The following is a 15,693-nucleotide window of genomic DNA, read 5'->3' as shown; positions in this document are numbered from 1 at the left end:
TCTTCTCAAATTCACAAATTTGCTAATTTACTCTCATATGCCTCTATGGCATTTTTAGTTTCTTTTTATTTTCTTTGGAAACAACTTGAATTAGGTTTGATAAGTACTAGATAGGGTGTATAATGGTTTTCCAAACCACTAAACAAAGTAGAGGAGCTTAGGGTAAAGATTTATAAAAATAGCCATAGGCACATATGCCTTTTTCTTATTTAATTTTCTTTTATTTTATTTTTGCTAGGATGGTGAAAAGAGGGGTGAGTTTTAGGGTTTAAGATCATTTCCATTTCTAACAACAAGCAATCATGGCAATAAAACAATAATTAAGCATGATCACTAGGTATCACATTTAATTTAATAAAAGTTTTTGTTGGTTCCAAAATTTGGAACAAGGTAAATTCATTTGTTTTGTTTTGAATTTTTTTTGGGGATGTTACAAACCCTTCCCCCTTAAACAAATCTCGTCCCGAGATTTTAAGAAAAGTTAGGTTCCTAAGAGAGATTGAGCAAGTGGATTAACAGGAAGACATACTTGGCATGGTCTGGGGTGCTTCCTGTGCTTCGGTGGCATTCAAGCGGTAGTAACGACCGTTGCGGTTGTTTGGGTAGTTTGGGGCAAACTTCCTTCTAGTTGTGGCACAGGCTGCTGCTAGGCAGGTGCAGCGGTATTGAAGGCAGTCCTAGCAAGCTTCTTGGGGCATTCATTGGAGTAATGACCCACAGTTCCACATTCATAGCAGGTTACCGTTGACTTGTCCTGTTGGGTAATGGGTACAGCATTGCTTCCAGTCCTTGGGGCATTGTTGGCGGCTTTCATCGGGCACTTTCTAGAGTAATGACCTGTAACACCACATGCATAGCAAGTCAAAGTGGACTTGCCTCCGGGGGCATGGTTGGGTATTGGGATGAGCTGCTCCAGTGATGCTATTCTGACGCGGAGGCGAGCAATGAGGTAGTCCTTCTTGGCGTGCTGATGGCGAAGTGCCTTGCGCTCCATTGCAAGGATGTTGATGGTGTCAGTCATCTTGGCGTGCTCAATGTGCATCTGGTTGGCTTGGGCACGGGGGTTGTTGCGGGTAGGAGGGGCCATCTGAACAATGAGGTAGATCATAAGATAAGAGGGGAATTTCTATGGTTTGTTTGAGATAAAATTTGAAAAGTGTCAAAACTTGAGTAGTGTTGAGGGGGTACAACCAACAACACTTTTTCATTCATACCAAACATCATACATTACAAAGCTAACACACCGTTGGTTTTAAGAACCATTCATCGCTCTACGATACAAGGGGATCCTGATACAAACCCACACCTACACATGTGAACAGGTGCAACTACTCATCCTCATCATCCACATCGATCGGGGTGATTCCATCCTCTCCGGCCTCCAGAAACTCATAGTCCTCCTCCTCAGTGAACTCATCCTCCTCGAAATCCTTGTCATCACTCAGGAAGGCTTCTCCTCCCTGAATGTCTTCACCGTCTTCCTCCATCCCATTCAGCTGATCTTCTTGAGCCTTGACAGTGGCCTCCAAGGATGCTATCCGGGCGCGAAGGCGCTCAATGGTAGTGTCCTTCTTGGCACGCTGCAGACGGAGTGACTTGCGGTCCTTGGCGAGCAGCTTGATAGCATCGGCATGATGAGCCAATGCCATGTGGGTCTGGTTGGCGTAGGCACGCGAGTTGTCCAGCTCCTTACGGGTGCCGGAACGAGCATGAAGTCCGAGTGATCCACATGGTGCCTCAGCTCGGGGTGGAGCGGCAGGCCCATGGGTTCTCCATCGGAGTCACGCCTTGCGAGATGCGCAAAGCGCTCTCCATGGATGGCGGCCTCATTCTGCCCGCACGGACGGGCAAGTGCTTCCTCGAAGAGCACGTGTCGATCCGTCCGGCCAGCTTGCCTTCCCCGAAAGAGAAGAGGATCCTCTCGAAGTAGGAGGCTCCATCTTGCCTCTCGGATCAGCGGTGATCACCCACCGAAGCTCCCCGCCGTGCTGGTCGTTGACCTCAACTCCGTGGAACTCGGGGTGGGGGCGTCCAAGAAAGTTCGACAGGGCATCAAGGTCCCTCTCGAAGCTCAAGTCTCCGCCATTCCCAAGCTGGTAAAACTTGACGTTGGTTGGCTCCATCTGAAAGGGAATTAGATGAGTAAGTTAGAGAGTGAACGAGTGTGTCAAAATTTTATGTAGGTTTATAAGGAAGAGCATGACTTCTGATTTTTAACAAGATCTCAAAGAGACGAAAGTGGCTAAGTTTTTCAAAAATATTCACTTCATTTGTTTTTGAACTTAGGTTTTTCAGAACGTCCATTCTAACTAGGGTCTCCTAAGGTCAAACAATGGCTCTGATACCAACTTGTCAACACCCGGATTTTTAAGTCCAGATGCCTATTATGCCGTACATCGCAATCCCAGGAATATTGTTGTTGCGAGACATAATAGTTGAATATCATAGAGTCATCATTTATTACAACACATAATCGTCTTACAAGAGTAGATCACATGATCCAATATTACAATAGTAGTTGATCTATCGATCAACGAACATCACAAAGAGCGGAAGCGAAGTAGTAGTGGCTATCTAATCCACAGGCCAACGCTTGACGTCAGGAGCGGTCCTAGTTGTCGTAGACGTCCTGCTGTCCATCTTCCTCGTACTGTCTTGCTCTCCTTCAAAGTCTGGCCATTTGAATAGCCAGGGACAAAGCCATGAGTACTTTTAAAGTACTCGCAAACTAATACTAGTGTAAGCACTATCAATTTTAGTAAGGGGATACTAAGCTCTAGGTTTATTTGCATAAAGCCAAGTTTATTTCATAAAACATTTAGTAAAGATGCTTAAATCACTAGACTAACTCAAGTGGGAACATTAGTGTCATTCCCACAACTCGGTTGTGTTGTAATCCCAATTCACCATTCACCTTTCCAAATTTAAAACACAAGTCAAATGTCACATTTTTGAAAATGGTCTGATGACGGAACAGTATGGCCTTTCCAACCGTCCTTAACCGTAGACGCGGCTATTCGAATAGGTTTACACTCTGCAGAGGTTGTACACTTGTGCCACAACTTTTGATTACATCCGTCGGGAGTAACCCTGAATAATCGTAACTCGGTACGCGGATCATCAACCATAACCTTTCACTTATATATGCTAGTATGAGCACCTCTCCCCATGAGCTTGGCCTCCCGGTGAAAACCGCAGATCCAACCGGGAACCGCACGGGGCTTGGGCCGGACATTCACCTCATCTTTAACGTCGTTTCTTTTGTGTTGTGGAGGCAGCTTTTGGCATAACCCCGATGACGCTTGTTTAGAGGGAACCCATACTAAGACACGTAAACTTCCAGTTAAGCCCTACCCATAATCAGGTATTGTGGGGGTACTTGTAAATTGGAATGGTATCGCATCCGAACCCAACCATCAGTTTTCATCAAAATTCACCAAAGTATTCATGTCACATTCACCTTCAAAGTCTTTCAATAGAATGAATCATTATTCCAAGGTTTTCAAAGTCTTTTTATTTCACATGTTCCCATCTAGAGTAGTCAATTTTATTTGTTAGCACTAGCAACTAGTCATGAGGGGTGCTAACTAGCTCATAGCTTTCTAGGCTAAGTTTGATGCTCTTGTTCTATTCTATATCTAAACCAAGTGAATCATGAATCAAAAAGTAAGCTTTGATAAACCCAAAGTCAAAAACTTGTAAGGTAAAAACTTGGGATAGGATCGTTAAGCATAAATTAAATGGGGATGAGGCCTTGCTCTTGTAGAGCTTTGCCTTAGGGTATCTTGCAAGAATATTAGCTTGCCTTGGTTGGTGTATGGATCAAAATGTTCCCCCTTCTTCTCCGTAGATGTTCTCGTCGTCACCTTCGTAGCCTTCGGTATTAGCGTCTATAAACGAATACGAGGATACAATCACCACACAAAACTTGCATGCTAGACTAAACACACCGAGAGATTCACACAAGCCTATGGTAGCATCACTTCTTATTAGCACGGTGATTTATTTTGTTCTATTTTAAAGAAAAATAATTTCCTCTCATTATAATTATTTATTAGTGTAGCTCTTTAATGCTTTGGAGGAAAGAAATTCCTCTCATTGAATCTTATTAGGATTTAATCTCTTCAACCAATAATAAAATATGGGTATAGGTTGACCAAGGTCAACACTCATATTTATTATTTGAGAGTGGAAATTTAAATGAGGTGCTACACCTCATGCATTTTAATACTAGCATGAAGATGATTTAATGTCTCTAAGTAACCAAGCATGAGGCTTATGAGACCAAGGTCAGTACCTCTATTTGAATTACTTAGGATCACAATTTAAATGAGAGAGAAGCTCCCATACTATTTAAATACGTTTATGTGTATGTGTTAAATGGACTAGAAATGGCTCCATAGTCATTATTTGGATCTAGTCCATGATCATGCAAAACAACTATGCTATAATTTTGCATAAACAGTTATATTATGTCAAATGTGAATTATTAGAGTTGGAATCAACTCAAAATCATTTATAGATAATTTTTAATATTTATTTGAAGTTAGAAAAGGCCCTGCCTTGTCTTTTTTATCAAATTAAATCTACTATGAATTTGGAGGTGGGGCCAGTGGCATTGGATATATAAATTCATGGGCTTTCCAACGGTATAAAGTTTGCTAAATTTGGTTTGGCAGATTTCAAACTATTCAATTTTTACTAAACCATCAGCAGGGAAAATTTGAATAAAGATTAAATCCAATTTGAATTGCTGGGTTAGGCGGGAAAGCTAAACGGGCCGAAACGGTTTAAAAATTCACTTCGCAGCCCAACAAGCAACCCGTGCGGGTGGGCTGCCCTGACGAGGTGGGGGCCACCTGTCAGCGGCCCTTTAAACGCCGAAGCGGTACGCGAAATAGAAACCGTTGGATTAGAAAGAGATCCGACGGCGTGTGAACGTCGTCGTCTCCGACGAGCGGCGAGCTCCCTGGCGGCGAGCCGAGGGGGTCGGAGGGCGTACCAGGCCGTTGCAGGTGTCTGGCAAGGTGCGCGGAGAAGGTGTAGTCGATGAGGAAGCCCTGGGTGCAGCGGCGGCGCTCGGGGAGGCTCCAATCGAAGCAGGGCTTCCGCGGGCTCCGGCGGACCTCAGCTCTCAATTGCTGCTGCTCCGGCGAGGTGGTGCTCAATTGAGGTGGGGAGAGTGTTCAGAGAAGGGAGGGGAGCAGATGGTGTGAAGGAGTTGTGGGCTGAGGAGCTCTATTTATAGCGGGCGATGGTGGCCGTGAGGTGCTGCAAGGGCGCGTCGACGGCGTGGCCTCTCCGTCGATCGAAAGGGCAAGGCGAGGACGGCATCTTGTAGGCGTCGTCCTGGCGATGCTCGAGGACTAGCTGGCGCAGGGAAAAGGTGAAGGGATGGCTCGGGCGCTTGCAGGGTTTGCGGCAGGGCGTGCGGCATCATTTGGTCGAGGACGACGGCGACGGAGCAGGGGCAGGCCTGGGCTTGTGTCTAGCGTGTAGAGGGCAGGGTGGCGATGCTCGACGCAGGCGTAGCTTGCCAGAGGAGGACGGGGGTGCTCGAGCGCGTGTTGTCCTTGCGACGCCAGAGCGCGGTCACCGCGCGTGCTGGCACGTCCTGGCCAACTTTGGGCGCGCGCGTTCTGGCCAATGCCGAGCGTTGGCGTTGCAGGGGCTTGTACCATCGTCGTCCTTGAGATGTGGAGATGCTTCAGGACAAGGGGATGGGTTGAAATGGTGGCCAGAGGTGGAGATGCCAAAGGTGGCCGGCATGGACACGGTATGCTTAGTCTAGGGTTTCTTTTCCCCCTCCTCTCACTTTAATCGATCAAGGCAAGTACTGGGATGAAGCAGGGGCTGTAAGAGAGTGTAATGATCAAAGGTAAAAGGGGTTTAGTGAAGAAACCAGAGGATAATAGGGTGACACACAAATCTGGACGATTGCATGCAAGGTGTTCGGTCAATTGGCCGCATGAAGTTTTTATTTGAATTTTGAAATTCTTTTTGGTGAATCTCATTTATATAATTAAAGTGAAGGATTGGTGGTGGTGGTACTCAATTTGGAGTTGTTTTGCAAAATGTCAAAAGTGACATGATCTTCACTTTATTTCAGCATCCCCACTTGTCACTTTTATTCTGGTCAACCTAGTCAACTCTAGCCATGGTGGTCAACATCAAAGTTACTCACCTTGACATGGTCTTGGATGACATGGTTTTGGTTGACCAAGTTTAGTTTAAGAAATAAGAAAACCAGAGGGGTAAAGTGGTGAAGAAAATATTTTGGTGACAAGTGACCATTATCATATGTATGTAAGAATTTTGATTTCTTGTGTTTGATTCTTGATCAAATGATGCAATTGTGTTAGTTTATCATATTGAAGTATTCTACAAGCAAGGGAGCAAGCAATTATGGCCTAGGGTGAGGATTTGCAATTTGGCATATGGTGTATGTGAGTGAAATTGGGGATTTTCTCCCTATTTAATTTCTCTTCATTTGATTTGATATTTCTTGACTCTAATGTGATTCTTATTAGTTTTGAAACATTTTAAGACCATTGAAACCATTTCAAATGGTCTTGTTCAAAGATTTGCAAAAATGGCCATAACACATAAGAGATGATGTGTCAAATTTCATTAAACTTGTAAATTGTTGATCTTGCTTTACTTGGACATGGTTTAGGGTCAATTTAGTGTTATATGAGGTTGAGAGATGGTTTCACATCATTTGGTCAAGATTTAGAGTCATAGGGCAAGAATTGGGTATTATGGCTATGTGTCCCATATGCCTCTATGCATATGTGGCATTTGATTTTTAATTTGGCTTTGCTTGACCCAATTGGTGTTGTTGAGTGTTGAAATGGTATATGGAAGTGATCCAACCATTCACAACAAGTCCTAGGGTCAATCTTCTCAAATTCACAAATTTGCTAATTTACTCTCATATGCCTCTATGGCATTTTTAGTTTCTTTTTATTTTCTTTGGAAACAACTTGAATTAGGTTTGATAAGTACTAGATAGGGTGTATAATGGTTTTCCAAACCACTAAACAAAGTAGAGGAGCTTAGGGTAAAGATTTATAAAAATAGCCATAGGCACATATGCCTTTTTCTTATTTAATTTTATTTTATTTTATTTTTGCTAGGATGGTGAAAAGAGGGGTGAGTTTTAGGGTTTAAGATCATTTCCATTTCTAACAACAAGCAATCATGGCAATAAAACAATAATTAAGCATGATCACTAGGTATCACATTTAATTTAATAAAAGTTTTTGTTGGTTCCAAAATTTGGAACAAGGGAAATTCATTTGTTTTGTTTTGAATTTTTTTTTGGGATGTTACACACGTCGTCCACCGTCGCCGCCCCTGGAAGACCCCGCCTCCACGCGAAGGGGGTCCATGGACGCGCCACCACCGCCCCTGCCTTTTGAAGCCAGACGCGGCCGCCACCGCCGACTCAGACGGCGGCGAGGGCGGCAGCGGCCAGGAGGAGGAAGATGGGCCGCCTCTTCTTGAGTTCGGGTCGTCGCCCAAAGCTGCCTCGCGCGAGACGACCCGGTGCGAAGGTGGGAAGGTAGGAGACGGGATGGGAGGGGGCGGTGGTGGAGAGAGGGAGAGGCGGCGGCGGCGCTGGGAGGGTGGAGGGTGGAGGTGCGGCGGCTAGGTCAGGGAGAGACAAACTTCTTACAATACAGTCTATCAAAAGTATCTTTCCCCACACTATGTTCATCAGCATCTTCGACGATCAAGCCTACAAGCACACAAAGAATCAACCATCTTGCCTTCACGCAGCCTTTACACAGAATTTTGTCTTTTTACATACAACACAAAAAATATTGTTTTTTTATGAAACGACTTTGGAAGTACATAGGACATCGAGATGTGCACGCAACATTTTTTGTCGGTACATTTTGAAATTTTGAATGCGTTTAAAACGTCTTTCGAAAAGGGGAAAAATGTTTCTAGAAGGGGTTGCCAACAACAAAAAGACCTATTTCATTTGTCAATAACTCGTTATGTAAACCCATGGTATTTCGTATCGATCTTTAGTTTCCCCACTTTCACTTAATTTCCTACTTTACCTATCTTCGCATCCATAATTCGTTAGAGCACTTCACATGAGGACTTAAATACGAAAGAAATAATATATCGAGTATAAACCTATCGTCGTAATGCTTTCCCACCTCTAGATCTATTTTCTAGTTCCAAAAAACAAATACATGTTGGACGTTGCTGAATGCTGCATTATGTGGTACAACGATACTGCTCAGAACTATATCCAAAATAACATCAGGTAACGTCAACACAGCTCAATAACTTGCAGACCGTACGCTAGTGATCGCCGGAATGTTGTTCTCATGAAACACCAAAAGGTACACAAGTGACAAGACATCAGAAACGTGGACTCTTTTGCCAAAAATCCTCGTAATTTACATGACTGGGAGTTGAAGATCAGTTATACAGCAGACAGTAAACCTGTGAGCGCGTCTCCTGTCTCAGCGGACATCCATGCGTGAGCGCCTACGTTCCATGTGTTGATTGAGCAATGCAGCTGAATGCATGAGAGGCCGTCGTGTTTTAGTTCCCTCCCAAGCTATATGTGATCCGTTGACAGACGAAGTCTACAGAACCACCGTGGCAACAAGTACTTCCGGCACAAGAGTTGCACTATCCGTGATCATACTTGCATATTCAGTCAATCAATCTTAGCATTTCTGCATTTGGCACTAGTAGTGACGTGCATCAGTAGCATTGTACTCACTTTAGGAATTCAGCGATGGTAAACGAGTGATATGAGATATGATGGCTCATTTTACTTCTCATTCCATCGATTGGTCATTGGTGACATGTTACCACCTAGCCTGTTTGAAATGACCCATCAACAGCAACACGCATCTGAATGGTTGAAACAGGGAATGCTTGGAAAAATGGAACGTGTAGTGGGTGTCACTTGCCAAGGTATGCATACCGTATACGGAGCTGCACTATATAATTTTTTACTGAAAATGACTCCAGAGAAACTTAAACGCAACATAAAAAATTGCATAACTTTACTTGCCAAGTAAAACAGAAATATTGCGCTCGTAAAACATCAAAAGGCGGAGGACTTCAGAAAGAGGCATATTTTCCACGAGAATCCTCGTAATTTACAACATCATGGTAGTACAAATCAAACCAAACGGTGCAAAATACACCGCGTGTAGGCCTGACAAAGCTGCAAGTCGCAGCCGTCAACAACTACTTACTTGCCGGGAACAAAGTTGGTGGCGAAAGCCCATGCGTTGTTGTTAACAGGGTCGGCAAGATGGTCGGCGAGGTTCTCTAGAGGGCCCTTGCCGGTAACGATGGCCTGCACAAAGAAGCCGAACATGGAGAACATTGCAAGACGGCCGTTTTTAAGTTCCTTCACCTTGAGCTCCGCGAAAGCCTCGGGGTCATCGGCAAGACCGAGGGGGTCGAAGCTGCCGCCAGGGTAGAGTGGGTCGATGATCTCACCGAGCGGGCCACCAGCAACACGATACCCCTCGACGGCACCCATGAGCACAACCTGACAGGCCCAAATAGCGAGGATGCTTTGGGCATGGACGAGGCTGGGGTTGCCGAGGTAGTCGAGTCCACCCTCGCTGAAGATTTGGGAGCCAGCCTTGAACCATACGGCCTCTCCAAAGTTGACACCGTTGCGGGCAAGTAGCTCGGGAAAGACGCAGCCGAGTGCACCGAGCATAGCCCACCTGGAGTGGATCACCTCTAGCTCACGGTTCTTGGCGAACGTCTCGGGGTCAGCCGATAGCCCGGCAGTGTCCCACCCATAGTCACCGGGGAACTCGCCGGTCAAGTAGCTTGGGGGCTCGCCGGAAAGCGGGCCGAGGTAGAGCACACGGTCAGCGCCGTACCAGCGACAAAGGCTGTCCACTTGATACCGGTAAAAAAGTAGTACATATCATCACTATTAAAACTACCAAATCATCGTGCGTTGCAAACGGCTCTAGAATAAATCAATACATGCTCACGACCATGAAAAATAACATTGAAATATGTTTGATTTTTTTGAAGGAACTTATGAGCTTTATTGATTAGGCAATAGAATTCTTACAATCATCAGTGATCTCCGCCAGCACGCAGTCTGGGATGTTCCGATTTCACTTCACATGTAGTTCACTTCTTCCACCATAAAGCATTCCTGTCGAAAAGAGACGATCTTCTTACAAGACAATCTATTAGAAGTATCTTTCTCAGCACTATGTTCATCATGTTAGAAAAATGGGAACAAATGCAAGTTCTGATCAGTTATCGTGTGGGAAGCGATGCTCTGTCCCACACCGATTACGTGTTTATATAGTCAATCATATAGGTTATATGTCATTACATACAATTACACTGATTGACTGAATTAACGGAATTCACTTGATATCGGATATGTTTTATACTCCTATCACATTCCTTTATGTATATGGAAAGATATAAGCCTAATTAACATCATCGTGTGGAGGATGTCCTCGAGCAGCACGTGCTGCTCCATGCAAATATACCATATCACGACATGAGTTGTTAGGTAGGCAGGAGCGCAGCAATCATTTAATTGTCCAAGTTTGAACAGAATGAAGATAATAGATTTGAATATTTGATACGAATATAGAACTTCAGCCTGGGCTTTTTCTTGACCATCAGTGAATCGATTGAAAGCTTGAGGCCACGATATCTGGAATGAGGTGTGATCCAGTGTGTCCCCTCTCAACCACTAAATTTGAAGGCATAAGTTAGCCCACGAAAGGGTATTAGGATATTCTGGCGCTCCACAAGGGGCGAAAGTTTGGAGAGGGGGAGGGGGGCACCAAGCAAAAGTATCCTAGAATACGAGCCCATAGAACAAACAGCCGATTTATGCTCTTGAACCTGTTGCTACTCTTTATTTTCTTTCTCATGTGTTCTCTTAGGGTTTTTCCAATTCTTCTTTAGCAATATGTTTGCTTACAGTTCTTTCTTTCATTTTGTGGTGATGTACTTGATGGAGTTTGGATTGCATTGTAATTGTCTCGCATTGCTAATTTCCTGTTGGCTTGTCACGGCCGCTATGCGCGCATGAATGTGAGCCCGCGCACAGCGAGGCCATCATGCAGGATATGATCTACGAGGGCGCCGACAAGGAAGAAGACGACTATAGTGAGTACGACTACAGTCAGCACGAGGATGTTCATGAGGGCTACTCCATTGACGAGCAGTCACTGTTTGGCAACGACGGCTACACACAAGGAATGGGAGACGGCGTCACCCAAGACATGGCCGGGGAAATCACCCAGGCCACCGCGGCCACACTGGCCCCGTGACTTGCCGCCACGCTTGCCGATGGCAAGAAGATCAGCCAAAGGACGGCGAGCTACAAATTCGAAGAGGAGAAGATGCTATGCGACGCTTGGATTGAGATTTCCCAAGATCCACTTTGCGGTGCCGAGCAAAGGGACAATGCTTATTGGAACCATGTGGCAACTACTTCCACGAGCATCCCTTGGTGTGTGAAAAATCCTTCTATAGCGAGCGTAGCGATGTATCCCTTTCAAAGAGGTGGAGCTTCATCCATGTCGAGTGTATCCGGTTCCAAGGCTTATCAGAGACAGTCAAGGGAAGGGCAGTTAGCGGTGTCTCGGCCATTGACACGGTAAACTTCTTTCCATCGTCTCAATGTTCGTCGCACATATGAGAGCATACATCATTGTTTGGTGTGCGTATGCGTAGGTTGCTTATGCTTTGGAGCACAACAAGAGATGCTACAACAACAAGGGATTCACAATGATCCATTGTAGGATGTTTCTCAAGGACACCAAGAAGTGGAAAACAAGCTACGCCCTTTGGAAGAAACTCGAGGCAACGAAGAAGAAGGGCAATGGCAATTCATCAACGGATGACACCATCGACCTTAAGTACGATGGCCAAAGCCTAGGCGCCAACGCAACAAAAGAGGCCGGCGGTGGTGGTCGTGCCATACGACCGGCTGGCCACAAGGCAAGTAAGATCGAGATGCACCGTCAAGCTTCCTCAATGGCGTTCCAAGAGACCTTGAGGGAGTTGATGGTCAAGAAGGAAGAGACCATCGGTGATATCCCACAAGTATAGGGGATCATGTGTAGCCTTTTCGATAAGTAAGAGTGTCGAACCCAACGAGGAGGTAAAGGTAGGATAAATATTCTCTCTAGTCCTATCAACCATTGATACAACTCTACGCACACTAAATGTTTGCATTATCTAGGAATTAAAACTAGAGCAACAATACGGGTACTAGAGATAGCTTTGCATGAAAATAAATAACAAGAAAGTAAAGTAAGTTGTTGTAGCAACAAAATACTTGTCCAAGTTTAATTAGCGAATAAATCGGGTTCATTGTCTTCGATGTAATTTTCTATGTGGGAGAGGCTAAATATACATGAACACTACTTCGAATTGCAAGTATTATATGATTGGATTGTTAGCAAGCATCCGCAAATAATAACAATGCATTAAGTTTTTCCCAACCATAGCCTTAAGTTAATGGTCCTCTTACTCTCATACGTGCAACGTTCCGGTTCGTGTCCTCAGGTTTCTGTCACTCCGGCAGAACTTCCCCTTCCTCTTACACATACTACAAACATTATGATGTTTAATCCATGCACGCACAAATATAATGGACACCAAAGTACTGTACCACATCAACATACAACTCTAATGAACCATAGACATTCAACCAAGCAATCAAAAGACAAATAGACTATACAAACATGACATAGATCATAGGATTATAACTTATAGCATCGAACACCGTGTTTACATATGATGGTACAGAGGTGTGTGGGGGGATGAATCACTTTATACAAGGAGGAGCTGGTGATGGAGATGGCGGTGAAGACGGTGAAGGGGGTAGCAAGAGGTGTAGGGCGGCGGCGGTGCGGGGAGCTCCTTCCCTGCCGCCGGCATCATGGGAGAGCGCCGCCCCTTAGCCCCCTTCCTTCACGGCTTCTTGGGAGCCCTCCCCCATGGAAATGGGATCCATGGGAGAGGCAAAAACGTGGCTTTTGGCGGCTGTAATTCGTGGGTAGAGGGGTCCCCACGAGTTAGATTTCCTCTCATTATATAGCTTCTCGTATTTTCGTCACCCCATCTAGAGTTGCAGTAAATCGGGGTTTTCTCGACTGTTCAGACTCGGGGTTAGTTAAATTTTATGTCTAGAACATTCCTCGCAAAATTGCCAACAACTTTGTAGTGGGTGAGTTTTCCGTTTGACACCGTATTCGACCCGTAACATGACCATCTTCGAAAAAAAAATCTGGAACAGATTTCTGAAAAGTTTTAATTTGACTCCAACAAAGTTTTCTCTTGTATTCTTGGTAATTTCTACACATCAAAGTGTAAAACAAGAATATTAATTGTACAATTTTGCAACAATTAGTAGGTTAGTCCAAATAAATCATAAACTTTATATAAAAACAAGTGTCAAAAGCATATTAGCATAAAGACATCAAAAATTATAGATACGTTATGGACGTATTAACATCCCCAAGCTTAGTTCTTGCTCGTCCTCGAGTAGGTAAACGATAAAAACAATATAACTTTTGATGCTGAATGCTATGATCAGGTCTTTAACAATTGTATAACAAATGAACAAATGACGTATAGATAATAAATTTTTGCAATCATGTTACCTAATGAAAAGATATCAATGAACTAAGAGTTCATAGTACGAAATTTATAAACATCAACAGGATTGTAATGTCCATAATAAAGCATGGTAGAGTGGTATCTCGCTTGCCTGAATTTGTACAACAAAATATAAATACCCGGGCACCTTCAAAGTTCAAAGGGTGACTAGATACAATTAATTTGAGAACAAGCAATAACATAATCATGAATCAATCAATAATAAATTTTGAAACTATGCACATTATACTTAGAATGACAACTATGCTCTCTTAATTGGTGCATTAAGTTAGAAGATGAAGACTCAACATAAAAGTAAAAGAAGATCCCTTCGCAGAGGGAAGCAAGGATTACTCATGTGCTAGAGCTTTTTATTTGAATGAAACGGAGGTATTGAACATATAATTTTGAGAGGTGTGTATGTCTATGTCAACGAATGGCATCAAATGATTTATCATCATTTCATGTTTAATGGCTTCAAGAGCGGCTCCCGTAGAGAGAAAAATAAAGTTCCTCTTCTCCTTTGTTTGAACAAGCTAAGTTCATGATTTCTCATGCCCATAGTAGGAGATTTATTTGATTTTTTTTTATTAGTGGGCTGGGCACCCGTTTGCCTGCTCTTTTTTTGCAACATTAGGGACTAGCACATTATGCATGCTAGTCAAGGTGTGAAGCCAAATAAACATGAAAGAGACATTAAATCATCCAACACTTCCTCATGAGCTAAAACACAGGAACACAAAACAGGTAATAGTTTTGAAGGTTTTAAAGATAGCACATAAGAAATTTACTTTGGAGTGGCGGTGAAATACCACATATAGGTAGGTATGGTGGACACCATTGGCAAACTTTGGTTTCTTGGAAATTGGATCCACGAGTAGAGCTCATACTTAGTATAGGTGAAGGATAACAAAACACTGGGAGCGACCAACTAAGAGAGCAATAATGGTCATAATCATGCATAGCGACAAAACATTATTAATCAAAGCATAAAGTGATATTACAAGTCAAAATCTAAATGATCATAGTCATAACATGGTGTAAGCATGTGCTAAGTCAACAAAAATAAAGCATTGTATTAAATGATAATACCACAATGTCATACCATCTTATGAACAGGACAATGCATGTTAAGATCAAAATGACATAATATACACTATTAGCTAGTTGAAACTAACCATAAGAAAACATAAACTACTAAACAATATCATTTACACATCATTTTAAAGTTTACTAAACTTTGAACCACCTCTCCAAACAATAGATAAATAAAAGATATGACGATCAACTTATTAATGCAGCTTGTGTTTGATGCTAAGACAAATAAATAATAAGATACAGACGCTCCAAGTTTATTCAAGTTTCTATGTTGCTCGAAAAACAAAGTTTAAATGTTTGTAAACCGAGGGTTTGTTGATGAAGAGGGATGTGGAGACATCCCCAAGCTTATTACTTTGGCCATTATTCAATATTTCTCTGTTTGGTGTTCCTTCATTCTGTGTGAACAAACTTCAACATAAAAACTTATTCTTTTCTGCGGTTAGACATTAGTGCAATAGGTAATGTTTCCAAAGTGTTGCTATTAAACCAAATAAAAAAATTAGAGTTAAAGAAATGTGTCTTAAGTGGACAACTTCTAAATAAAAGGTAAGACCCAAAAAGAATCAAATGAAAACGCAAAGAGGCCACTCCTGCAACAAAAGTCAGAATCTGTTCAGAAAAATAGCAGCTGGAAAACGTAATTTTTAGGTGCACTTAAACATGACAGAAATTTTTGCTAATTTTTGTGTGTGTAGAGGATTAGGTGATACGTAATCTGTCTAAATTACGTGACTTTTCGAGTTTCCAGTAAAATATGAAAAATCGTCCAGTGGGCAGTAGATGCTAAAAACAGAAAAGCCATTTTTTTACATATGCATCAACTAAGCCAAATGGGTAAAACTTGGTACTTTATTTTTGATAAACTAAGAGACCAAAGGCTAAACAAGATCTAAACATGCTAGCTACATCAAGGAAAACTCTAAAAAATCAAAAGTA

The 15,693-nt window shown here is 43.0% G+C and overlaps 1 protein-coding gene across 1 annotated transcript; it reads right to left on the bottom strand.

The window, feature by feature from the left end:
- Positions 1-9,101: 9,101 nt before the first annotated feature.
- LOC124652670 (chlorophyll a-b binding protein of LHCII type 1-like) lies at positions 9,102-11,033 on the bottom strand. The gene is made up of 2 exons (XM_047191709.1): positions 10,967-11,033; positions 9,102-9,906 (listed from the first exon to the last, which is right to left on the bottom strand). Exons 1-2 carry the CDS (start codon positions 11,031-11,033, stop codon positions 9,236-9,238), a joined length of 738 nt encoding a protein of 245 aa, XP_047047665.1. The 3' UTR covers positions 9,102-9,235.
- Between the last annotated feature and the right edge of the window lie 4,660 nt (positions 11,034-15,693).

Source organism: Lolium rigidum, chromosome 5 (genome assembly GCF_022539505.1).
Source record: "Lolium rigidum isolate FL_2022 chromosome 5, APGP_CSIRO_Lrig_0.1, whole genome shotgun sequence".
NCBI classification, from domain to species: Eukaryota; Viridiplantae; Streptophyta; class Magnoliopsida; order Poales; family Poaceae; genus Lolium; species Lolium rigidum.
This window is presented reverse-complemented; position numbering and strand designations above follow the sequence as displayed.